The sequence below is a fragment of the Esox lucius genome, chromosome 8 (assembly GCF_011004845.1).
Source record: "Esox lucius isolate fEsoLuc1 chromosome 8, fEsoLuc1.pri, whole genome shotgun sequence".
Lineage (NCBI taxonomy): Eukaryota > Metazoa > Chordata > Actinopteri > Esociformes > Esocidae > Esox > Esox lucius.
In genome coordinates, this window is record NC_047576.1 from 356,995 (window position 1) to 384,830 (window position 27,836).

General features: G+C 41.8%; 1 protein-coding gene across 6 annotated transcripts in view; it reads left to right on the forward strand.

Moving 5' to 3' along the window:
• The window catches only part of LOC105029433 (cyclin-dependent kinase-like 5), a 76,221-nt gene that overhangs the window by 20,936 nt on the left and 27,449 nt on the right, over positions 1–27,836 (forward strand). For 5 of the 6 annotated variants that reach the window (XM_029121559.2, XM_029121557.2, XM_029121558.2 and 2 more), the window contains exons 5-9: positions 7,036–7,156; positions 11,661–11,720; positions 17,562–17,652; positions 23,285–23,474; positions 23,969–24,049. In XM_029121559.2, coding sequence (XP_028977392.2) covers positions 7,036–7,156; positions 11,661–11,720; positions 17,562–17,652; positions 23,285–23,474; positions 23,969–24,049 — 543 coding nt within the window. Of the gene's footprint in view, positions 1–7,035; positions 7,157–11,660; positions 11,721–17,561; positions 17,653–23,284; positions 23,475–23,968; positions 24,050–27,836 lie in introns of those variants that run through there. The other variant, XM_029121560.2, reaches the window with a different exon arrangement.

Sequence of the window (27,836 nt, forward strand, 5' to 3'; positions counted from 1 at the left end):
GCAGGTTTTCCCACTTACAAAGCATGTAGAAGTCTGTCATTTTTATCATAGGTACTCTTCAACTGTGAGTGACGGAATCTAAAACAAAAATCCAGAAAATCACATTTTGTGATTTTTAAGTAATTAATTTGCATTTTATTGAATGACTTAATTGAATCAGAAAAGCAGAACAAAATATTTGGTACAGAAACCTTTGTTTGCAATTACAGAGATGATACGTTTCCTGTAGTTCTTGACCAGGTTTGCACACACTGCAGCAGGGATTTTGGCCCACTCCTCCATACAGACCTTCTCCAGATCCTTCAGGTTTTGGGGCTGTCGCTGGGCAATACGGACTTTCAGCTCCCTCCAAAGATTTTCTATTGTGTTCAGGTCTGGAGACTGGCTAGGCCACTCCAGGACCTTGAGATGCTTCTTACGGAGGCACTCCTTAGTTGCCCTGGCTGTGTGTTTCAGGTCGTTGTCATGCTGGAAGACCCAGCCACGACCCATCTTCAATGCTCTTACTGATGGAAGGAGGTTGTTGGCCAAGATCTCGCAATACATGGCCCCATCCATCCTCCCCTCAATACGGTGCAGTCATCCTGTCCCCTTTGCAGAAAAGCATCCCCAAAGAATGATGTTTCCACCTCCATGCTTCACGGTTGAGATGATGTTCTTGGGGTTGTACTCATCCTTCTTCCTCCAAACATGGCGAGTAGAGTTTAGACCAAAAAGCACTATTTTTGTCTCATCAGACAACAAGACCTTCTCCCAATCCTCCTCTGGATCATCCAGATGGTCATTGGCAAACTTCAGATGGGCCTGGCGTGAGCAGGGGGACCTGGCGTGAGCAGGGGGACCTTGCGTGCGCTGCAGAAGTTTAATCCATGACGGCGTAGTGTGTTACTAATGGTTTTCTTTGAGACTGTGGTCCCAGCTCTCTTCAGGTCATTGATCAGGTCCTGCTGTTTAGTTCTGGGCTGATCCCTCACCTTCCTCATGATCATTGATGCCCGACGAGGTGAGATCTTGCATGGAGCCCCAGACAGAGGGAGATTGTCCGTTATCTTGAACTTCTTCCATTTTCTGATAATTCCGCCAACAGTTGTTTCCTTCTCACCAAGCTGCTTGCCTATTGTCCTTTAGCCCATCCCAGCCTTGTGCAGGTCTACAATTTTATCCCTGATGTCCTTACACAGCTCTCTGGTCTTGGCCATTGTGGAGAGTTTGGAGTCTGTTTGATTGAGTGTATGGACAGGTGTCTTTTATACAGGTATCGAGTTCAAACAGGTGCAGTTAATGAGTGGAGAACAGGAGGGCTTCTTAAAGAAAAACTACCAGGTCTGTGAGAGCCAGAATTCTTACTGGTTGGTAGGTGATCAAATACTTATGTAATTCAATAAAATGCTAATTTTATTGAATTGGATTTTTGTTTTAGATTCCGTCTCTTATAGTTGAAGTGTACCTATGATAAAAATTACAGACCTCTACATGCTTTGTAAGTTGGAAAACCTGCAAAATCGTCAGTGTATCAAATACTTGTTCTCCCCACTGTATGTATAGTTGGTGGAGATCTCAGTGTGATACTGGACTATGATCTTGATACAATTAATAGTAAGAGGAATAAGAAACAAAACTGGTGAACAAGGCAGGGGAAGAAATTGGCTTTTTAGATGTTTGGAGGGACTCTAGAAAAAGACTAGTCACTTCTTGGCCACACACTGTCCACTCAAGAATAGATTATTTTTCTATGCAAAAAGAGTACAGGGATAGAATTCAGGGTTGCCAAATCACTGTAGCAGACATGTCCGACCATAGTGCTATATATCTAACAGTTTCTCTAAATGGAATAAGGAGACACACTGTGAAGAATGAATGTAGGAAACTAAATCATGAGGCCATAGTCAAACAAATATTCAGAAATATTTAGAGGAAAATCCATCCATCCATCATCTTCCGCTTATCTGGGGCCGGGTCGCGGGGGCAGCAGTCTAAGCAGGGATGCCCAGACTTCCCTCTCCCCAGACACTTCCTCCAGCTCTTCCGGGGGATCACAGGCCAGCCGGGAGACATAGTCCCTCCAGCGTGTCCTAGGTCTTCCCCGGGGTCCCCTCCCGGTGGGACGGGACCGGAACACCTTCCCAGGAAGGCGTTCCGGAGGGATCCGAAACAGATGCCCAAGCCACCTCAGCTGACCCCTCTCGATGTGGAGGAGCAGCGGCTCTACTCTGAGCTCCTCCCGGGTGACCGAGCTTCTCACCCTATCTCTAAGGGATCGCCCAGCCACCCTGCGGAGAAAGCTCATTTCGGCCGCCTGTACCCGGGATCTTGTCCTTTCGGTCATGACCCAAAGCTCATGACCAAAAGTGAGAGTAGGAACGTAGATTGACCGGTAAATCAAGAGCTTCGCCTTGCGGCTCAGCTCTTTCTTCACCACGACAGACTGATACATCGACCGCATTACTGCAGAAGCTGCACCGATCCGTCTGTCAATCTCCCGTTCCATCCTTCCCTCACTCGTGAACAGGACCCCTAGATACTTAAACTCCTCCACTTGATGCAGGCACTCTCCACCAACCTGAAGTGGGCAAGCCACCCTTTTCCGACTGAGGACCATGGCCTCGGATTTGGAGGTACTGATTCTCATCCCCACCGCTTCACACTCGGCTGCAAACCGTCCAAGTGCATGCTGAAGGTCCTGGCTTGAAGGGGCCAACACGACAACATCATCCGCAAAGAGCAGAGACAAAATCGTGTGGTCCCCAAACCTGACACCCTCCGGCCCCTGGCTGCACCTAGAAATTCTGTCCATAAAAATTACGAACAGAACCGGTGACAAAGGGCAGCCCTGCCGGAGTCCAACATGCACAGGGAACAAGTCTGACTTACTGCCGGCAATGCGGACAAGCTCCTGCTTCGGTCGTACAGGGACCTGACAGCCCTTAGCAAAGGACCCAGGACCCCATATTCCCGAAGCACCATCCACAGGATGCCGCGAGGGACACAGTCGAATGCCTTCTCCAAATCCACGAAACACATGTGGATTGGTTGGGCAAACTCCCATGAACCCTCCATCACCCTGTAGAGGGTATAGAGCTGGTCCAGTGTTCCACGGCCTGGACGAAAACCACACTGCTCCTCCTGAATCCGAGGTTCTACTATCGGCCGTATTCTCCTCTCCAGAACCCTGGCATAGACTTTCCCCGGGAGGCTGATAAGTGTGATCCCCCTATAGTTGGAACACACCCTCCGGTCCCCCTTCTTAAAAAGAGGGACCACCACCCCGGTCTGCCATCCCAGAGGCACTGTCCCCGACTGCCACGCGATGTTGCACAGGCGTGTCAGCCAAGACAGCCCCACAACATCCAGAGACTTGAGGTACTCAGGGCGGATCTCATCCACCCCCGGTGCCTTGCCACCGAGGAGTTTCTTAACCACCTCTGTGACTTAAGCCCGGGTGATGGACGAGTCCACCTCTGAGCCCTCATCCTCTGCTTCCTCAATGGAAGACATGACGGCGGGATTGAGGAGATCCTCAAAGTACTCCTTCCACCGCCCGACGACATCCCCAGTTGAGGTCAACAGCTGCCCACCTCTACTGTAAACAGCGTTGGTAGGGCACTGTTTCCCTCTCCTGAGGCGCCGGATGGTTTGCCAGAATCTCTTCGGGGCCAGCCGATAGTCCTTCTCCATGGCCTCACCGAACTCCTCACAGGCCCGAGTTTTTGCCTCCACAACCACCCGGGCTGCAGTCCGCTTGGCCTGTCGGTACCCGTCAGCTGCCTCAGGAGTCCCACAAGCCAACCAGGAAAATGATAATGGTGAAACTGATCCAGCCATTCTGTGGGATGCTTTAAAGGCCGTAATAAGAGGCAAATTGATAGCAATTACAAGTAACCCTAGGAAAGCAAAAGAAACACTATCAATCACTTCTTTCTGAATTAAGGGAAATTAAATCAGAAAAGACAGAGGAAAAAGCATAACAGTTAAAAGAGGTGAGAAAATATAAATGAATTGCTACAGGAAGAAGTGGAGAAAAAAGACAGATCCCTTAAACAGTCCTATTGTGAATTAGTTCCAAAAGCAGCTACATTATTGTCATGAAAATAACGTAAGCAACAAGTCGAAAGAACTGCACATAAACTACATGCCTCAAAATCACACCAGCTTCCACATGAATCGAAATTATAATTATAAAGAGCTTTATACCCAAACATCTGTTTTATAAATAAAGAATAGACAAAAGCATTTCTTGACACTTTGGATTTAACCTCTATTGGCACCATGCAAAATGACCGTATTAATACTGTGATAAATACAGATATCCAGAAAGCAATCAGAAAATGTAAAACCAACAAGGCATCTGGAAGTGATGGGTTTAAGAAATGTGAAAAAGAATTGTCCCCGTTTCTCCTCACTACCTTCAGTTGGATTTTGAAAGAAGATACTATTCCTCCATCATGGAAAGAAGCAATAACTTTAATACCCAAAACACAAAAAGATAATGAATTTTGTCAAAATGTCAGGCCATTATCAATTTTAAATATAGATTATAAGCTCTACACCTCTATTTTATCCAAAAGATTACAACTGATGATATCAGTGCTTATAGATCAGGACCAAACAGGGTTCGTCAGAGGCCGCCCACCTCAAGACATTATCAGAAGAACAGAGAACAAGAATAAGCAGGATACAAAAACATCAACTACCAGCAGCACTGATTAGTCTTGATGACAGTCCTATAGCTAGAGTAAAGGTGAATGGTTCTTTATTGGAGAAATTCAGAAAGAGGAATGAGACAGGGATGCTTCTCATGTCCCACCCTCTTTACTGTGTATATCGAGCCCTTCGCTCAAATGATCAGACAAGATCCCTCACTAACAGGAATGACAGGAATGACAGGAATGACCAACAACATAAAATAAGCCTCTTTGCAGATGATGTGATGATCTACTTACACAATCCAGTGAACTCTTTTGATGAGCTAACATAAACCTTGGTACAATTTGGACACTATTCTGGTTATTAACTGAATATATGTAAAACACAAACTCTCCTATTTTACTGTACACCAACACAAAAACTTAAGAAATACAATCTAAACGGGGCAAAATTGTTTAAATATCTGGGAGTGAATATAACCAAGAACCTGTCAACAATTATGAAAACATCAACAGAAGTATAAGGTGAGACATGGAAAGATGGTCTACCTGCCCAATGGACCTCACTGATAGGACAAATGCTGTGAAAATTAATTTCAGAAATTCAGTTTAATAAATGCGATAAGCTCATGTCTCGATTTATATGGGAGGGTAGAAGACCTAGGGTACACTTCACCACTCTCCAACTACCTAAAGATGAAGGGGGTATGGCACTTCAGAGTCTAAGAGAATACTTTTATGCTGCACAGATATGCCCCCTTTTGTGCTGGTGTAATGCTGGCTGTGTAACCTGATGGAAAGATATTGAAACAAACACTCAGAACTTGCCAATTCAAACATACATTGGGGAAAGGGGAATCCCTCCCCAGACAAAAACTTTCACTCTAGATACATGGCACTCTGTAGTTAGGCACTTCACGTTAGATATCGAGCTTGGACTTAAAATGGATTGTTATGGATAGAGAATTTACACCAGAAAAGATAGACGAGAGTAAAACAGTTGATAGATATGGGGATAACCGCAATGTGCACAGTTATTCAGGAGGGTGAAATGAGAACCTTTCAAGACTTAAAGGATATGTTTGGCTTAAGAAATCATGATCTGTTCAGATATTTGCAAATGAGGGATTACTACATGATTTTTTTTTTTTTAATAGGACAAAGTATACCCCATCCTCAGGGTCCTTGTAAGATCTTATAGTGTTGATGACCCCAGAGCAATCTCAATCCTCTATTCTTGTTTGACTGAATCTACACAATACACAACATTATATGTAAATGTGAAATGGGAGAAGGAGCTAGGTGAGGAGATCCCATATAAAATGTGGAAATGTCACCAGACCACCACACAATCGCAGAGGTGGAAAGAGTTTGCTTGGATGAATCAGATCCCCTATTTCATTATACCCTTAATTACAATGAGAAAACTGTGTAGTCAGCAGTCCTGCTGGAGACAGAGCGAGGCCATGGCGCTGAATCGTGCACATATCTTTTGGAGTTGTGAGAAATTGCAGTCCTTTTGGGATGATGTATATTCCGTTTTATGTGGGGCTTTGGGTTATGGAATTCCAAAATTGTGTAATGTCCTATACCTTGGAAAAATGGAAGGCTCAGTATCTAAGGAAGATCGATATTTGGTGAAGATACTTCTTGCAGCAAGAAAAAGTCTATCACTAAGAACTGGCTTAAAAAGGATAATTCTGTAAGAAATAGTTGTCTATTATTGAAGAGACTGAAGGGATGGAAGGGCTTACATCCTGGTTAAAAATGAAAGAGACTGGAAAGTTGCTGCAATACAAAACCAATAAAGACAAATAGCTGAGGAGGCATACTTAGAATACTGAAGTTTCCCCCCTTCCCAGGCTCTGTTAATGTTTTTTGTATTTGTTTTCGCTGTTGTACAGTACTTTAACTTTAAAAGTAACTTCAAATTATACATGTTTCAGCTGGATATGTTTCAATTGTTATGTCTATATATGTGCATTGGATAACTAAGATAAAGTTAAAAAAAAAAAAGGCTGTGGGTCCTTTTTGTCCAAACCAATGAGGTTACTTGAGGAACACTGAAACACACCTTTGATTTGTCAGACTATCCAAAGGTGTAAAAGTGTATCTTTCCACAATATGATGTAAACCAAGTAAGACATTGTAGGCAAGAACTATTAATGTCGTAATCATTGATGTCAAAGGCATTGCTAACATTGCACAAGTGTCACAGTAATGGAGTCTAATACCAGACTGGCGCATTTTTGTCTGACTCTCTAGGAAACAGCTTTTAAAAGATGTTTTGAGAGAAATAGGAGATTTAATATATGCCATCAGTTAATATTTTTCGTGTTCAATCTTAATAAGATTATGGAAACATACTGATCCTGCTGATTGTCTCTTTTAGAACATGCTGGAGCTGCTGGAGGAGCTTCCGAACGGAGCACCGTCGGATAAAGTCAGGATCTACATCCACCAGCTGATTAAAGCGATCCACTGGTGTCACAAGAATGACATTGTCCACCGGGGTGAGGGATCGCTATGGAATCTGTGATATGGGATCCAGGAATATACAGTACAAACCATTAATGTGCAGCAAGAACCAGGAATTTAGGAACCAGGAATATGTAGTAGGATATTGGAATGAGTTAACACGCCTACTAGAAACAACTCCAACTTCAGTGAAATGAAGTCCCACCATTTGCCAATGTTTCTGGGTTCACAGTATTACAAGCACTTCCATTGCTCACATGAGTAGCTGTTGGCTTATTGGCTCTTGTCTGGTGATTTGGAGCAGGTCCACACACCAGATGGCCTCAAATCTACCAGACAACACCCTGACACTATTATGAAGGCAGACCTTATCCTTTAATATTACCTGACTCACAAGCACATCCTTCAATATGAGCTGACCTACTGTCACATCCTTAATTATTACCTGACTTAAAACCACATCCTTCAATATGAGCTGACCTACTGTCACATCCTTCAATATTACCTGACTTAAAACCACATCCTTCAATATGAGCTGCTTTACTGTCACATCCTTCAATATTGCCTGACTTAAAACCACATCCTTCAATATGAGCTGCCTTACTGTCACATCCTTCAATATTGCCTGACTTAAAACCACAACCTTCAATATGAGCTGACTTACATTAGAATAATTTGCAGACATTGCTCCTTTACGTTCAATATGAAAGGTGAATGTCAGCTCATCTGTGTTATATGAAAGGTGAATCTCAGCTCATCTGTGTGAGAATTGAGAGAGAACAGAGAGAATGTAGCCGAGGGATAGCAAGCAGATTTATTTCTATATCTATGTCTCCAGGGGGACTGTACATGAACTTCAACACCCCGGTATCTCAATCCTCACATTCCAATGCTAGGATGAACCCGTCAGTCCCTATGTGAGATTATCATTTCATCAATGTCTTACTTGGCTCTTTCCAGGTGGACTTTTATGCCATGTCTGAACATGCTTTTTATATTCATCCTCAATGAATTACAGCTACTGTAACTCTTTACTGAACCACCCCGGTATCTCAGCCCTCCCGCTCCAGCACTTAAACTTGTCAGTCCTTTTGTGAGATAATACCCTGCATCGATGTCTAAACAGCAGTACAAGAACTTGCGTTATCTGTCATCCGCAGATTGTTACATTTACACAGAGGTTATTCCTCTGATAGCACCAGAACTTGTATTACAGAAAAAAGATTGGTAAAAGATAGCAAAATAGAATAACAACAAAATAAATCAAAGAATAAGAGAAATATAAAATACATCATAATAATCAATGTACTTTACATTGAAAAATAAAAAATAAAATATAAAATACAGTAGCATAAAAACAATTATTCAAATGGAAACCTCAAAACAACATCATAATAATAAAACATAGAATAAGAAAATAGAAATAGAATTAAAACGAGATAAAAACATAGGAAGCTATAAAAGCTGTAAGGCTAAACAGTGTGGTTAAGTTGAAGTGCTCAGTCATAGGCATGTGAAAAAAATGTATACGTTTAGGGCACATCTAAGATCTTCTGGTTGTTTATTCCAGTTGTGTGCAGCATAACTGCTAAAACCTGCTTCTCCATGTTTAGTTTGGACTCTGGGCTCTGCTAGCTGACCTGTGTTCATGGATCTAAGAGCCCTGCTCAGTTTATATTCTTCAAACAAATAACAAATGTATTCCGGGCCTAAACCATTCAGGGCCAAAAGCACCACTTTGAAATCTATTCTGTAACTGACTGGAAGCCAGTGCAAAGATTTAAGAACCGGAGTGATATGCTCTGTTCTCTTGGTCCTGGTTAACATTCTAGCAGCAGCATTCTGAATGAGCTGCAGCTGTTGTACAGTCTTTTTCGTGCGTCCAGTTAAGAGGCCATTAAAGCAGTCAACCCTACTAGAGAAAAAAGCATGGATGAGCTTCTCTTGGTCTTTTTGGGACACCAAGCCTTTTATTCTGGCTATATTTTTAGATGGTAGAATGCTGTTTTGGTGACCGCTTTGAAATTACTAATTTGAGGTCTATCAGAACATCAAGATTACACACTTGGTCACAAATGTCCTTTTTTTTGTATGTAGAGGACATAAATCACACGATTTATTTATTTATTTTTGCCAAACACAGTAATCTCTCTTATCTTGGTTTAATTGTAAACAATTTTGTTTCATCCAGGTATTTATGTGCTCTATACAGTGACACAGTGAGTTTATTGAACTGTCAAATGCCTGGCTGAAATTTGTCTAAGAGACCACTTGAGGTCACATTATTGCTGAGTTGATTGAAGACAACCTTTTCAATGATCTCAGCTATAAAAGGGATATTTGTTACAGGTCTATAGTTGTTCAATAGATGCATTCAGTGTTCTCTTTTTAAGGGCAGCTGTTTTTGGAGACGTGGAGAAAATGCCTGATTGCAGAGAGCTATTAACTGTTTGCTGTAGATCCATTATTATAAGGTTAAAAATAGTTTAAAAAAAGTATTGACACACTGACATCAGACTGTGGAAGCTTTAAGATGTTGAACTGTTTCTTCTAGGGATTTTTTATCAATTGTATTAAATTACGGCATAATAACCAAGTTATGTCTTGGTGGTCGTAGGTACGGTACGGTGTCATTGTTAGACTGTAGTGTTGATGGTCCGTCTTATACTTAAAAAAAAATTCACAGTGGACATGAGCTCTGATGCTATCTGCTTTAGGGTGTTTGTAAGCTTGTCGACAATGGCAAATAGAGTGCGGGTATTGTTGATATTCTTGTTGATACATGATGTTGTCTGGCTAAGTTAATGTTACTGTGATCAGCTGGCTCTCTAGTTTTAAAGAAAGAAATTAATGTCATCTACCCAGCTTGTTTGTAATTTACCCACAGACCAGTTGGACGGTTATATATAATAATAATTATGGTGTAGGGTAACAAAGGGCAATACACCTCCCCGAAGATCAATATCCATTTACTGAAACAAAAAGAAAAGTTCAAAGATTAGTTTTTTTGTATGTTGAGACAACTATGCTTAGTATAATGGATTATAAAATAAATAAATGGCTACAGTTGACAGATTAATTTGTATTTAATCCAACAAATCTTTTAGGAAAGGGCAATTTTTTCAGCTACTGGGGTAAGATGCCCCCCATGGGGTTGGTTAGTTAGTTAGTTCCCCTGGGGAATCTTATCCCAATAGAAGATAATGCCTAAGGGTTTTTAGGAATTGGCCTTGTTTTTTTAAAACCATTTACATTTTCCTTACACGCCATTTCCTATACGCCAACTTAACTTAGTGTTTAAATAAGGCAATGTTTTAAATCCCAGCAGTCCTTAAAATGACATGCAGAAGAAACATTTTTAATAGTTTGCTGAGCAGGTGTGATGATACAGAGGACATTTGTAGTTGATTAGGACAAGTGGCAGCCAGAGGAGGTGTTTTTTGTGAGAGTTACATGGGGCGGGGGGTATTACCCCATATAACCCTATATTATAGTAAACTAGCTAGCTTGGTGTCCATGTACGTTTGTATAGTATGATCACATTAGCTTGCCACCAGTCAGTGCCCTCCATGTTGGCTAACTCGCTGCGGTTGCTATTGTCTAAGTGACAGTAAGTTGATGTGCAAAATTTAAGGATTAATATTCGAATAACTCCAAAATGAAAAATAACAAGGAATGAAAATCCAATAGTATTATAGAGGAAGATCGACAGACCTAGTGTTTTGTGTATCTGAGCTTGAGACGTTGTTAGCTGTATCTGTTATTGTGGCTGGAAGTGAGACTGAACACGGTGCATTCCTTCAAATTTACATCAGGTGGAAGTAAATGCTTAATCATATTAGAAGTGTTTCCTCCCTTGCACAAAAAATCTTTGCAGCAGGTCTTACATTTTGCAATGTGATAAAAAAAAAAAGTTAAGCTAAGACAAATCTTCAAGTGTTCGCTGTGGTCAGCCATGGTCCAGGATGTAAAAAGAAGTGTCTCTTCTCAGTTCTCACATGCTGCTTTGTTGACAAACTTAATGAAATTACGTAACATTAGGTCCGCCGTCCACATTCAGGTGCTGGCAGATAAGTACAACTTTTATAGACTGTAAAATGCGTGACTGAAATGCAATCGTTAGGAACCGAAGCAGAATCGAAATGCACATGTCTTTGAATCCATTGTTGTTGGAAAATGTAAACCCTTCCAACTTTGTTCTTCATACCCAACACTAACACCCACATCCTTCAATGTGGCCTGACTTAGTTACATCCTTCAATGTGGCCTGACTTACAGTCACATCCTTCAGTATGGCCTGACTTACAGTCACATCCTTCAGTATGGCCTGACTTACAGTCACATCCTTCTGTATGACCTTATTTAAACCACATCCTTCAATATCGGCAGACTTACAGCCGCGTGAGAGAGAGAATGTAGACATGTCCCATTGACAGCTGTGTTCTAATCATTAGGATGGCATGGTGATAACGTGTCTATCTCTCATTTGCCTGTCTTATGTCTGCTGTGTTTCTGCCTCTCCTGTCTGTCTCTCTGCAGATATAAAGCCAGAGAACCTCCTCATCAGTTCTGACGATGTCCTCAAGCTGTGTGATTTTGGTAAGAGCAACCTGTCTATTCATCTGGCTTTCTTTCTGCCTGTCATGCATGAACTGTACCTTGCTGTTATTACACTGAACAAAATTATAAATGCAACACTTTTGTTTTTGCACCCATTTATCATGAGCTGAACTCAAAGATCTAAGACTTTCTCTATGTACACGAAAGGCATATTTCTCTCAAATATTGTGCACAAATCTGTCTACATCTGTGTTAGTGAGCACTTCTACTTTGCTGAGATAATCCATCCACCTCACAGGTGTGGCATATCTGTGCTGAATAGACAGCATGATTATTGGCCAGCCTTAGGCTACAAGCCACAATAAAAGGCCACTCTAAAATGTGCAGTTCCATCACACAGCACAATGCCACATATATTTTGCATGTCGTTTTGAGGGAGCGTGCAATTGGCATGCAGACTGCAGGAATGTCCACCAGAGCTGTTGCCCGTGAATTGAATGTTCATTTCTCTACCATAAGCCGTCTCCAAAGGTGTTTCAGAGAATTTGTCAGTACATCCAACCAGCCTCACAACCGCAGACCACGTGTAACCACACCAGCCCAGGACCTCCACATCCAGCATCTTCACCTCCAAGATTGTCTGAGACCAGCCACCCAGACAGCTGCTGCAACAATCGGTTTGCATAACCAAAGAATTTCTGCACAAACTGTCAGAAACCGTCTCAGGGCAGCTCATCTGCATGCTCGTCCTCCTCATCGGGGTCTCGACCTGACTGCAGTTCGTCGTCGTTACCGACTTGAGTGGGCAAATGCTCACATTCAATGGCGTCCTGCACTTTGGAGAGGTGTTCTCTTCACGGATGAATCCCAGTTTTCACTGTACAGGGCAGATGGAAGACAGCGTGTATGGCGTCGTGTGGGTGAGCGGTTTGCTGATGTCAACGTTGTGGATCGAGTGGCCCATGGTGGCGTTGTGGTTATTGTATGGGCAGGCGTGTGTTATGGACAACGAACACAGTTACATTTTATTGATGCCATTTTGAATGCACAGAGATACTATGACGAGATCCTGAGGCCCATTGTTTTGCCATTCATCCATGACCATCATCTCATGTTGCAGCATGACAATGCACGGCCCCATGTTGCAAGGATCTGTACACAATTCCTGGAAGCTGAAAACATCCCAGTTCTTGCATGGCCAGCGTACTCACCGGACATGTCACCCATTGAGCATGTTTGGGATGCTCTGGATCGGCGTATACGACAGCTTGTTCCAGGTCCTGCCAATATCCAGCAACTTCGCACAGCCATTGAGGAGGAGTGGACCAACATTCCACAGGCCACAATCAACAACCTGATCAACTCAATGCGAAGGAGATGTGTTGCACTGCGTGAGGCAAATGGTGGTCACACCAGATACTGACTGGTTTTCGGACCCCCCGGACCCCCCCAATACAGTGAAACTGCACATTTTAGAGTGACCTTTAATTGTGATATGCCACACCTGTGATATGGATGGATTATCTCGGCAAAGGAGAAGTGCTCACTAACACAGCTTTGGACAGATTTGTGAACAATATTTGAGAGAAATATACCTTTTGTGTACATAGAGTAAGTCTTAGATCTTTGAGTTCAGCTTATGATAAATGGGTGCAAAAACAAAAGTGGTGCGTTTATAATTTTGTTCAGTGTAGTTTACCTAAATTATTTACTGCCTCTATTTTCAACGACTCTACTCTCTACTGCTTTTAAAATGTATATATTGTGGACTTATAAAACATAATCATGTCATGTATCGTAATGTCTCCATATGGACTGGGTGGTTTCTATATCCTCTAGAAGGTTCTGAGCCTAAGCCATTCTGAGCCTAAGCCCGTCGTCAGATTCTCACCACAGATCGGCCACACCATATGATTTCAGCAGCTCCCGGCATGTTGTTTATATTGACACATAGCTCTCCTCCATGTTGTTTATGTTGACATACAGCTCTCCTCCATGTTGTTTATGTTGACACACAGCTCTCCTCCATGTTGTTTATGTTGACACACAGCTCTCCTCCATGTCTCTTACATGTCCCACATGTAAGTACTGAGCTGGGTAAAAAGGCCTTTGTAAATTGATTCCTTTGAGTGTTTTTAAGATAAGAATGAGGTGTTTTGAGTTGAACTCCCTCACATGTCAATGTTTTTAATTGTGATTTCCTTGTAAGTGCAAAATTGGCTTTCGAATTGTTTTTATTGGTTTGTTTGTCTTTATGTGTTTTGTTGTGTCTTTGTATGTATGTAATGATGTGATGTGGTTCAGCTGCCTATCTTGGCCAGGTCTCCCTTGCAAAAGAGATTTTTAATCTCAATGGGCTTTCCTGGTTAAATAAAGGATATATATGTTGTTTATGTTGACACACAGCTCTCCTCCATGTTGTTTATGTTGACATACAGCTCTCTTCCATGTTGTTTATGTTGACACACAGCTCTCCTCTATGTTGTTTATGTTGACACATAGCTCTCCTCCATGTTATTTATGTTGACAAACAGCTCTCCTCCATGTTGTTTATGTTGAAAAACAGCTCTCCTCCATGTTGTTTATGTTGACATACAGCTCTCCATGTTGTTTATATTGACACACAGCTCTCCTCCATGTTGTTTATGTTGACACACAGCTCTCCTCCATGTTATTTATGTTGACAAACAGCTCTCCTCCATGTTGTTTATGTTGACACACAGCTCTCCTCCATGTTGTTTATATTGACACACAGCTCTCCTCCATGTTGTTTATATTGACACACAGCTCTCCTCCATGTTGTTTATGTTGACATACAGCTCTCCTCCATGTTGTTTATGTTGACATACAGCTCTCCTCCATGTTGTTTATGTTGACACACAGCTCTCCTCCATGTTGTTTATGTTGACAAACAGCTCTCCTCCATGTTGTTTATATTGACACACAGCTCTCCTCCATGTTGTTTATGTTGACATACAGCTCTCTTCCATGTTGTTTATGTTGACACACAGCTCTCCTCTATGTTGTTTATGTTGACACATAGCTCTCCTCCATGTTATTTATGTTGACAAACCGCTCTCCTCCATGTTATTTATGTTGACATACAGCTCTCCATGTTGTTTATATTGACACACAGCTCTCCTCCATGTTGTTTATATTGACACACAGCTCTCCTCCATGTTGTTTATGTTGACACACAGCTCTCCTCCATGTTGTTTATGTTGACATACAGCTCTCCTCCATGTTGTTTATGTTGACACACAGCTCTCCTCCATGTTGTTTATGTTGACACACAGAATTCTTTCCTCCACGTTGTTTTTGTTGACACACAGCTCTTCTTCCTCAGTGATATGTTTCATTAAGTAACATAATCCCAAAAAGTTCTTAGAAGGTCTGTAGAATACCAGGGCTAATATATTTTGTTTGTGCTTGTAGTGCAGTCGGTACAATGTGGATTCTTAACAAAACATGACTACATTTATTATTCAGATCTGAATCAACACAGTGACGTAATATTTTGGCCTTTTTGGGGCACAAAGAAACAAACCTTGCTCATTCTGGCCAATCGTGGGAAACCGATCAGACATCCCTAAACATCTCTCAGACATGTCAGACAATACACCTTTCAGATTAACAGAGGCAGCTCATCAAAAAGACTGTGTGGCTGGGGGGTGTTCAGCTCATTAACTGATGTAGGCTGTGTTTCGCCGGGTGGTGTGCAGCTTATTAATTGATGTAGATTGTGTGGGGCTGGGTGGTGTTCAGCTCATTAACTGATGTAGGCTGTGTGGGGCTGGGTGGTGTGCAGCTTACTAATTGATGTGGACTGTGTGGGGCTGGGTGGTGTTCAGCTCATTAACTGATGTAGACTGGGTGGCTGGGTGGTGTTCAGCTCATTAACTGATGTAGGCTGTGTGTGGCTGGGTGGTGTTCAGCTCTTTAACTGATGTAGGCTGTGTTTCGCCGGGTGGTGTGCAGCTTATTAATTGATGTAGGTTGTGTGGGGCTGGGTGGTGTTCAGCTCATTAACTGATGTAGGCTGTGTGGGGCTGGGTGGTGTGCAGTTTATTAATTGATGTAGACTGGGTGGCTGGGTGGTGTTCAGCTCATTAACTGATGTAGGCTGTGTGTGGCTGGGTGGTGTTCAGCTCTTTAACTGATGTAGGCTGTGTTTCGCCGGGTGGTGTGCAGCTTATTAATTGATGTAGGTTGTGTGGGGCTGGGTGGTGTTCAGCTCATTAACTGATGTAGGCTGTGTGGGGCTGGGTGGTGTGCAGCTCATTAACTGATGTAGGCTGTGTGGGGCTGGGTGGTGTTTGGCTCATTAACTGATGTAGACTGTGTGTGGCTGGGTGGTGTTCAGCTCATTAACTGATGTAGGCTGTGTGTGGCTGGGTGGTGTTCAGCTCTTTAAATGATGTAGGCTGTGTTTCGCCAGGGGGTGTGCAGCTCATTAATTGATGTAGGCTGTGTGGGGCTGGGTGGTGTTCAGCTCATTAACTGATGTAGGCTGTGTGGGGCTGGGTGGTGTGCAGCTCATTAACTGATGTAGGCTGTGTGGGGCTGGGTGGTGTTTGGCTCATTAACTGATGTAGACTGTGTGTGGCTGGGTGGTGTTCAGCTCATTAACTGATGTAGGCTGTGTGTGGCTGGGTGGTGTTCAGCTCTTTAAATGATGTAGGCTGTGTTTCGCCAGGGGGTGTGCAGCTCATTAATTGATGTAGGCTGTGTGGGGCTGGGTGGTGTTTAGCTCATTAACTGATGTAGGCTGTGTGGGGCTGGGTGGTGTTTGGCTCATTAACTGATGTAGACTGTGTGTGGCTGGGTGGTGTTCAGCTCATTAACTGATGTAGGCTGTGTGTGGCTGGGTGGTGTTCAGCTCTTTAAATGATGTAGGCTGTGTTTCGCCGGGGGGTGTGCAGCTCATTAATTGATGTAGGCTGTGTGTGCCTGGGTGGTGTTCAGCTCATTAACTGATGTAGGCTGTGTTTCGCCGGGGGGTGTGCAGCTCTTTAACTGATGTAGACTGTGTGGGGCTGGGTGGTGTTCAGCTTTTTACCTGATGTAAACTGCGTGTGGATGGGTGGTGTTCAGCCCAATCAGTTTAAGGTGGTGTTCTGGTCTGAAATCAAACAGGTGGACCTTGTAGCTGTTCAAGGTAGTGTTCTGTATTGTAATCTAAACACAACAAGCATACATTCATACAATTCTACAGTACGAAAGCCTGTTCTAGAAGTACAATACACTAAAAGCAACCTGGAGTGATTCTGTAGTGCAGTGGATCTCTATAAACACAGACTATCTTTAGCTGTTTTGTTATGAGTCATTCTGTTGACTCACTACAGAGGAACAGGAAGAGAGACAGAGATGGAGAGACTGTAGGAGAGAGACCGAGATGGAGAGACTGTAGGAGAGAGACCGAGATGGAGAGACTGTTGGAGAGAGAGACCGAGATGGCGAGACTTGGAGAGAGAGAGAGATTGAGAGACTGTTGGAGAGAGAGAAAGAGATGGAGAGACTGTTGGAGAGAGAGACAGATATGGAAAGACTGTTGGAGAGAGAGAAAGAGATGGAGAGACTGTTGGAGAGAGAGAAAGAGATGGAGAGACTGTTGGAGAGAGAGACAGAGATGGTGAGACTTTGAGAGAGAGACAGAGATGGAGAGACTGTTGGAGAGAGAGAAAGAGATGGATAGAGAGAAAAAGAAGGGTTGACTAAGGAGAAATGAGGTCTGGATTGGTTATAATAAACTGTTGTTTTTCCGGTTTGCCAACATTGCATTCTCATCTTCATTCTAATGAGATCTGTTGACTGTCACAGTTGTGTTCCTGATCAGGGGATCTCTGAGATCACTTCCTGTTTTGTCTTCTGCCTTGTCAGGTTTTGCTCGTAATCTCTCTGAGGGAAATGATGCCAACTATACAGAGTATGTGGCAACCAGATGGTACCGTTCTCCAGAACTGCTGTTGGGGTGAGTTTGGTGTGAAAACTTCTTAAAATTATTTTTTTATATACCACTTAATTAACAGTGGAGCGGCAGGTTCAACTAGTGGTCAAGAGTTGGGCCATTAAATTAAATGTTGCAGATTACAGCAGTTGGTTGGATCTTTGGGTCAACATGTCTACAAATCTTCAATCCTTAAGGCTAACAAATGGATTGGCACTTGAACTGGACCTGGTGAGATTGAAGCTTGGCCAAGTGAACGTCCCAGCAAAACGATAAACCTGGTCACACATCCAAATCATATAAAAGTCAACCGAATAAAATACATTGATGAATGATAAATCTCCCCAAAAAAATTATAATTGATCGCAAATATAACATTTTGCAATGGACATCTCAGTCTCTGGTCTTGAATCCCATTGAAAACATGTGGTTAGGGTGGAATATTTCCAAATCTTAAAGATTCTGTTTGGAATAATGCTATAACATTTCTTCCAATGTGTTCTCCAATCTGAAAATGTTGGTAACAAAGTATCAAAAATATGGGTACCAATTATTTTTTAGTTTATATTTATACTTTATATTCAAGAATAATTGAAGAAATTATGTACTTTTGGTTGATTCCCTTGAATCATTAATCAACCTGCTGATCCTTTGTCCTTGCTGGTGTCGTACTGGACTGCTGCTTCTCCCTGGAACTGTGCCTTGTTTGTTTTCGTTTGGTCTACATGTCAACCGTTTTTTTGTTTTTCTACTGTTTGGCTTGTTAGTGCGAAGCCCAACTGCACCATTGTCACTGTTTATGTTCTATTCAGTAACGAGTCTGTGTGGTGCCTGTTTCTGCAAATGTGAAATGCATTGCTGGATTTCCTAGCTAGCTAGCAGTGTTACATCTATAGTTAGACTCCTGACATGCTAGCTAACCTCTGGAAGTGATGGAACTATATCTGTGGTTTTATGCTCTAACTCCCTCTGGATTTCCACCAACTGACTGAAATATATCCACTGATTTATTCTCTAAATCCCTCTGGATTTCCACCAACTGACTGAAATATATCCACTGATTTATTCTCTATCTCCCTCTGGATTTCCACCATCGGACTGAAATATATCCACTGATTTATTCTCTAAATCCCTCTGGATTTCCACCATCGGACTGAAATATATCTACTCATTTATTCTCTAACTCCCTCTGGATTTCCACCATCGGACTGAAATATATCCACTCATTTATTCTCTAACTCCCTCTGGATTTCCACCATCGGACTGAAATATATCCACTCATTTATTCTCTACCTCCCTCTGGATTTCCACCATCGGACTGAAATATATCCACATATTTATTCTCTAACTCCCTCTGGATTTCCACCATCGAACTTCTCTCCTGATCCACCTTGTTGAAAAGGCTTTCTCTCTAAATCTACTGCTTGATTACTGGTTGGCTCCACAGCCTCTCCCCAGAAGTTATTGTTTCCCTGGCTCTAGTACTGGCATCCTGGTCTCCACCCATTTGCCATCACCTGTGCCCAAGCTATTCCTTCACAATTAGTTGCACTCTCTATTCGTTTTTGCTGCTCTGTCGAAGGTTTGCCTTTACAGAGCTTTGACAGCTGGCTCTGGTCCCAGCTGCTGTAGGCTGAGTTGGTTTGTCGGGGTCTAATTTGGCCGATTTATAGGCTACTAATAATCTCGTTGCCATGTATCAGCCCACTTTGCTCCCTGTTTCTCCTGTCATCACGCAAACCTGTATTACTATGTTTTATTTCTCTCAGTCTTTACTTTTAACATGTACTACTCTCCCTTCACTCTGGAATCCATTAATAACAACTATTGGATTCCTCCAGAGGAAACTATACATGCCCACTAACTGGGTACCCTACACTGACACCCCTATATTCATCTGGTCCATATCCATCATCTAACACTAGTAACGACATGATATCTCTCTGGTCTTACTCCCATCCATATCCATCATCTAACACTAGTAACAACATGATATCTCTCTGGTCTTACTCCCATCCATATCCATCATCTAACACTAATAACGACATGATATCTCTCTGGTCTTACTCCCATCCATCCATATCCATTTTCACCATTGTTACCCAGTTCTCTTCACAGATGAGAGCAGGTTCACTCTGAGCCACAGACGTGAAAGATTCTGGAGACGCCGTGGTGAACGTTATGCTGCCTGCAACATCACCCAGCATGACTGGTTTGGTGGTGGGTCAGTGATGGGGAGGCATATCCTTGGAGTGTCGCACAGACCTCCATGTGCTAGCCAACGGTACCCTGACTGCTGTTAGGTACCAGGATTAAATCCTCAGATCCCCATCGTCAGACCTTACGCTGCTAAAATGTTTTCACCCACTGAAAACATTTGGAACATTATGAAACAAAAAATACAACAAAGGAGACCCTGAACTGATGATCAGCTGAAATACAATATCAAACAAGAATGGGAAAATTTAACTTTTAAAACTACAGCAACAGGTCCCCTCAGTTCCCAAATGCTAACAGAGCATTGTTAAAAGAAGAGGTGATGCAACACAGTGGTAAACATGCCCCTGTCCCAACCTTTGAAACGTGTTGCTGGCATCAAATTCTAAATGGGTGTGTATTTTTCCAAAAACAATACAATTTCAACATTTGATGTCTTTGCATTATTTTCTTTCTCTTGTGACCACATTTTTATTTTATCAATTTATTATTATCAATTTATTTCCCAATGAGGCTACATATTAACAGTAATACGAATTCATATTTAGCTTCTTACTGCATGTGCATACATACATACATACGCACATTTCTACATACAGTGGGGAGAACAAGTATTTGATACACTGACGATTTTGCAGGTTTTCCCACTTACAAAGCATGTAGAAGTCAAATTTTTATCATAGGTACTTTTCAACTGTGACAGAATCTAAAACAAAATCCGGAAAATCACATTGTATGATTTTTAAGTAATTAATTTGCATTTTATTGCATGACGTAAGTATTTGATACATCAGAAAAGCAGAACTTAATATTTGGTACAGAAGCCTTTGTTTGCAATTACAGAGATGATACATTTCCTGTAGTTCTTGATCAGGTTTGCACACACTGCAGCAGGGATTCTGACCCACTTTCAGCTCCCTCCAAAGACTTTCTATTGGGTTCAGGTCTGCAGACTGGCTAGGCCACTCCAGGACATTGAGATGCTTCTTACTGAGCCACTCCTTAGTTGCCCTGGCTGTGTGTTTCCTCATGATCATTTATGCCCCACGAGGTGAGATCTTGCATGGAGCCCCAGACCGAGGGAGATTGAGCGTCATCTTGAACTTCTTCCATTTTCTAATAATTGCGCTAACAGTTGTTGCCTTCTCACCAAGTTGCTTGCCTATTTTCCTTTAGCCCATCCCAGCCTTGTGCAGGTCTACAATTCTATCCCTGATGTCCTTACACAGCTCTCTGGTCTTGGCCATTGTGGAGAGGTTGGAGTCTGTTTGATTGAGTGTGTGGACAGGTGTATTTTATACAGGTAACAAGTTCAAACAGGTGCAGTTAATACAGGTGATGAGTGGAGAACAGGAGGGCTTCTTAAAGAAAAACTAACAGGTCTGTGAGAGACGGAATTCTTACTGGTTGGTAGGTGATCAAATACTTATGTCATGCAATAAAATGCTAATTAATTATTTAAAAATCATACAATGTGATTTTCTGGATTTTTGTTTTAGATTCCGTCTCTCACAGTCTCTCACAAGTGTACCTATGATAAAAAAGACAGACATCTACATGCTTTGTAAGTAGGAAACACTGCCAATTTTGCAGGTTATCAAATACTTGTTCTCCCCACTGTATGTATACATACAGATTACTAATATGTATGTATGTTAAGGTCTATAGCTATTTTTCTTTAACTACCAGTTAAAGCCTCCCCCTCTCCTGTAGCACACTTTTATAAAAAATAAGGAAAACATAATTAGAAAAATAAGAAAAACATAATACAAATATATGAATTACAAATTATAAGGGAAAAAAATAATAATAAAATTGCATTCCTCTTGCAAATATTTGGGCGTTACATATTTTTGATGGCATTGATTAAAAGGGAGAGTGTGAGGTGATTGCCATCTAAGAACCAAACATTTTTTTGCGGCAGTACTACCTGCTAGAATATTAGATCTCAGTGCAGCATTTGATACTGTAGATCATAGAACACTGGAAAATTGGCTGGCTGGAAAATTGGGTAGGACTCTCCGGGACAGTCCTTGATTGGTTCAGATCTTATCTAGATGGCCGGAGTTACTTTGTCACCGTTGGTAATCATGAATCTGATAGTGTGGCTATTACATGCAGAGTTCCACAGGGATCAGTTCTCGGACCACTTCTGTTCAATATCTATATGCTACCTCTGGGCCAAATTCTACAGAACAACAACATTAACTACCATAGCTATGCCGATGATACTCAAATATATATGACTCTCAAACCGTATGACAACAGCTCAATAGAGACTCTGTGTCACTGTATAGAGCACATAAATACCTGGATGAACCAAAATTGTCTACAATTAAACCAATGAAATTATTGAAATTATTGTGTTTGGCAACAAAAATTAAAGAACAAGTTATTAGTAAAGAGCTGGATTCTTGGGCCCTTAAAACCAGGGATCAAGTGCGTAATCTTGGTGTTCTGATAGACTCAGACCTCACATTTAACAGTCATATCAAAGCGGTCACCAAAACAGCATTCTATCATTTTAAAATATAGCCAGAATCCATGCTTTTATCTCTAGTAGATTTGACTACTGTAATGGCCTCTTAACTGGACTCCCAAAGTAATGCTTTTAGTTTATAAATCTCTGAATGGTTTAGGACCCGAATACATTTCTGATATGTTTGCAGAATATAAACCAAGCAGGGCTCTTAGATCCATGAACACAGGTCAGCTAGTAGGGCCCAGAGTCCAAACTAAACATGGAGAAGCTGAGTTTGGCACTTATGCTGTAGAAACTGGAATAAACTACCAGAAGATCTTAGACGTGCCCCAAACGTATACATTTTTAAATCCAGGTTAAAAACACTTCTCTTCTCACGTGCCTATGACTGAGCACTTAAACTTAACCACACTGTTTAGCCTTATAGCTTCGCACTTTTCATCTTTGTTTTCTTATTGTATTTTTTTATTATTATGATGTATTCATTTTCTTTGATGTTTACATTTGAGTCTTTGTTTTTATGTTACTGTTTTCATATATTTTTCTTTGTAAATCACATTGAATTGCTTCGATGTATGAATTGTGCTATATAAATGAACTTCTCTGGTCCACTGTAAGATTTATATTGCTATTGTCATTAAGTTACATAATGGGTGCAATGCATTGAATATTGTTACAGACATGAAGCTGTAACACATTTATTGATCTAGTTTATATTGTAGACATGATGCTATAACATGTTTATTAATCTACTGTATATTGTAGGCATGGAGCTGTGAATTTTTTATTAATCTACTGTATATTGTAAACATGGAGCTGTAACATGTTTATTAACCTTCTGTATGTTGTAGGCATGGAGCTGTGAAATGTTTATTAACCTACTGTATATTGTAGACATGGAGCTGTAACATGTTTATTTATATTGTACATGTAACAACATGCCCCGCCCCTCCTCAGGTCTCCTTATGGTAAGGCAGTGGACATGTGGTCAATCGGCTGTATCTTGGGAGAGCTGAGTGATGGTCAACCGTTGTTTCCTGGGGAGAGTGAGATTGACCAGCTTTTCACCATCCAGAAGGTTCTGGGACCACTGCCACCTGAGCAGATGAAACTATTCTACAATAATCCTCGTTTCCATGGGCTACGGGTAGGACTGGACCCAACAGGAACCCTCTGGACAGTGTCTCTGCTCTCAGCACTTGTTTTCCCTTCTTGTTCTCTCACTCTTACTCTCCCTTTTTGTCCTCGACCCTCCCACTCACACTCTCCTTCCTATTCTCTCTTTGACTACATTATCTACACCACTCTTGTTTTCTATCAGCAAACTCTATCCCCATCTCTTTTTCTTCTCTCTCTATCATCATCTCTTTGTCCTTTTTTCCACCATATTTTTCCTCTTTCTTTATCCAACCTCATAGTTGTGATGTGAATGATTGAATCCCAATGACTCATGTAGCGCCGTTCTGCTTGGAGAAGACAAGAGGTTCAGATCCTCAATGACTGTCTGGCTGACTCACGTATTGATTCTGACTCACACACCAGTAGCCGATTGGCTGCCTGCTCATTGGTTGGCTGTATGGTGCCTAGTCATCTGGTTGGCTGCTGGTGCTGGTGGTAATATGGGATATTTCTGTGTTTCAGTTTCCAACAGTGAACAGCCCCACTACTCTGGAGAGGAGGTACATGGGGGTCATCAACGGAGCCTTGCTGGACCTCATGAAGGTGGGGATCAGGGGTGCGGCTTTTAATATTAATAATAACTTTATTTATATAGTGCTTTAATAAAGTAATATATATCATTTTAAAAATATCATAAAATCACACAAAATATTTGTGAAAGCTTTCTTGTAAAAATTCGTTTTTAGGTAAGATTTAAAAGAATGCACTGACAGCATATCTGACATTCTGTGGTAGGCTGTTCCAGAGTCTAGGGGCCCGTATGGCAAAGCCCTGTTCCTTTTAGTTTTTGGTCTAGACTCTGGAACATCCAGAAGTCCTTTTTAAGCTAATCTAACAGTGCAGTACAGGTTTACCATGTCATGTATTTAATTAGGTGCCAGACCATATAGTGCCTTAAAAGTGATAAGTTGAATTTTTGAATCTACTTTGAAATTGACCAGTAACCAATGCTGTGCTGCCAACACTGGGGTTATATGAGACCTTGATTTAGTCCTTGTAAGAAGTCTGGCAGCTGAATTCTGTACAACTTGGAGTTTACCTAGGGACTTATTGTTGAGGCATGTAAACAAAGCATTACAGTAGTCTAGGAAAGATGAAATAAAAGCATGTATAATTTTCTCAGTGTCCTCAAAAGATAAAACAGATTTTGGCAAGTTGGTAAAAGCTAGACTGCACTAGTTTCTTTGTGTTATATTCAAAATGGGTCATGCTGAATAATAGGGCGTGTCTCTGTGACATCTGCATGTTAACCTTTTCCTGCGGTGGGCGAAGTCACATTCTCTGTACTTTCAGGATGAATTTATCTTGAAAAGGCCCAGGGTACAGCTTGTAGGGTACAGAAAAACACTATTATTTAGCCCCCTGCTGTAACACGCTAATGGGGGTTTAGCCTGGATCTTGTCAAGATACATTCATACTGAATGTGTTTATCCTGCAAAATACAGAGAGCTAGCCTGGTCAATTATTAAAGTCCATCCACTGACCCCTACTGGACCCAGGGCTACTACCAGCCAACTCCCTGCTCGGTTTACTCTTGCGGTGTAGCAGGTAACATTTCTGAGGTAAAGTTCATGGATCCCATACGGAAAATAAATGTATTTTAAATATTTTCCAAATGTATTCAAAAATATATATTCCTGAATACATTTGCTAAATATATGTCAAAATGTTTGAAATTGGCCGCTTATGAATATGATGCAGCATCAACCAGGCCGTGTTTAGAACCTGCAATGTTATGTTCCACAGTCAGGTACACTAACTACTACTCCAAACAGGATTATATCAATTGAAGAGCCAAGTACTGATCTTACCACGTTTGCCTTAGTACATTAGACTATATTTGTGTCTATAAGATGAACATAACATTTAATCTTTTTACTTTTTACAGGATCATTTTAATATGGGTTTCTAAATACATTTTGTAATGTATTTTCTATAATACATTACAATTGTAATGAGAGCATTGTTGACTGTGAAATACATTTGGACAAAACTGAAATGTATTTATACATTTTCAAATACATTTCGGGAATAAAAGCGGAAATATATTTTGATAGCTGAAATGTATTTTGAATAAAGATAAATATATGTATACATTTTTAAATACATTTCAGAATAAAAGGTGAAAAACATTTTGATACCTGAAATTTATTTTGAATGAAGTTAAATGTATTTGACATATATTAATCATATATTCTACATACATTTTGCATTGCAAAAATATCTATATTTTACATATGGGATTACAGAGATGCAAGCCTGGTGTAGTGACTGGCAGCTTATTATTAAAGTACAAACCACACAGGCCGACGAGAGCAGTGTGCTGGAAAGTAAACGCCCTGTAGTAGGTACTGTGTAGAGGGCTAATATCAATAGCTAACTACCAGTAGCCACAACGAGCTACCAGTAGTCACCACTAGCCACCAATAGCTACCAGTAGTCACCACTAGCCACCAATAGCTACCAGTAGTCACCACTAGCTACCAGTAGTCACCACTAGCCACCAATAGCTACCAGTAGTCACCACTAGCTACCAGTAGTCACCACTAGCTACCAGTAGGCACCACTAGCTGCCAGTAGGCACCACTAGCTGCCAGTAGGCACCACTAGCTACCAGTAGGCACCACTAGCTACCAGTAGGCACCAGTAGGCACCACTAGCTACCAGTAGGCACCACTAGCTACCAGTAGGCAACCACTAGCTACCAGTAGGCAACCACTAGCTACCAGTAGGCAACCACTAGCTACCAGTAGGCAACCACTAGCTACCAGTAGGCAACCACTAGCTACCAGTAGGCAACCACTAGCTACCAGTAGGCACCACTAGCTACCAGTAGGCACCACTAGCTACCAGTAGGCACCAATAGCTATCAGTAGGCACCAATAGCTACCAGTAGTCACCACTAGCCACCACTAGCTACCAATAGTCACCACTATCCACCAATAGCTACCAGTAGGCACCACTTGCCACCAGTAGCTACCAGTAGTCACCAATAGCTACCAGTAGGCACCACTAGCCACCAGTAGCTACCACTAGCCACCAGTAGCTACCACTAGCCACCAGTAGCTACCAGTAGTCACCACTAGCCACCAATAGCTACCAGTAGGCACCACCAGTCACAACTAGCTACCAGAAGTCACCACTAGCCACCATTAGCTTGCAAGAGACCTGTTGGAGATTCCTGAAGTAGAGCCAAACAAGTGAGAATGGGGAATTGGTATGACATGTTAGAGAATCTTCTACCTGGCAGCTATAAAAATAAGGTGATGTAGAGCCTGAACTATAGCAACAGTCAATATATTAATTGGAGGTTGACTGTGGATACATTTTGCTCAACGTTCCTATTATTTCTATTGAATTTGTAACTTCTAATTGCATCATCAGTAACATAAGGACTGCTGAGCAAGCCAGCGCTGCACACCGGTGAACAAAGTCCATATAAAGAAGAAGCCTACCTGTTAGATGCTGCTATCTTTAATTAGCAAAAACCCTGAAATTAACAATTTCTCACTTCAAAAGTTAACTTATATAATTAAGCCAAACTGTAACAGAGCTCTTTAAAAATAGAGACTTGTTTTACATGAACCTACCATGCCTCCCTGCAGCCTTGTTTTACATGAACCTACCATGCCACCCTGCAGCCTTGTTTTACATGAACCTACCATGCCTTCCTGCAGCCTTGTTATACATGAACCTACCATGCCTCCCTGCAGCCTTGTTTTACATGAACCTACCATGCCTCCCTGCAGCCTTGTTTTACATGAACCTACCATGCCTCCCTGCAGCCTTGTTTTACATGAACCTACCATGCCTCCCTGCAGCCTTGTTTTACATGAACCTACCATGCCTCCCTGCAGCCTTGTTTTACATGAACCTACCATGCCTCCCTGCAGCCTTGTTTTACATGAACCTACCATGCCTCCCTGCAGCCTTGTTTTACATGAACCTACCATGCCTCCCTGCAGCCTTGTTTTACATGAACCTACCATGCCTCCCTGCAGCCTTGTTTTACATGAACATACCATGCCTCCCTGCAGCCTTGTTTTACATGAACCTACCATGCCTCCCTGCAGCCTTGTTTTACATGAACCTACCATGCCTCCCTGCAGCCTTGTTTTACATGAACCTACCATGCCTCCCTGCAGCCTTGTTTTACATGAACCTACCATGCCTCCCTGCAGCCTTGTTTTACATGAACCTAACATGCCTCCCTGCAGCCTTGTTTTACATGAACCTAACATGCCACCCTGCAGCCTTGTTTTACATGAACATACCATGCCTCCCTGCAGCCTTGTTTTACATGAACCTACCATGCCTCCCTGCAGCCTTG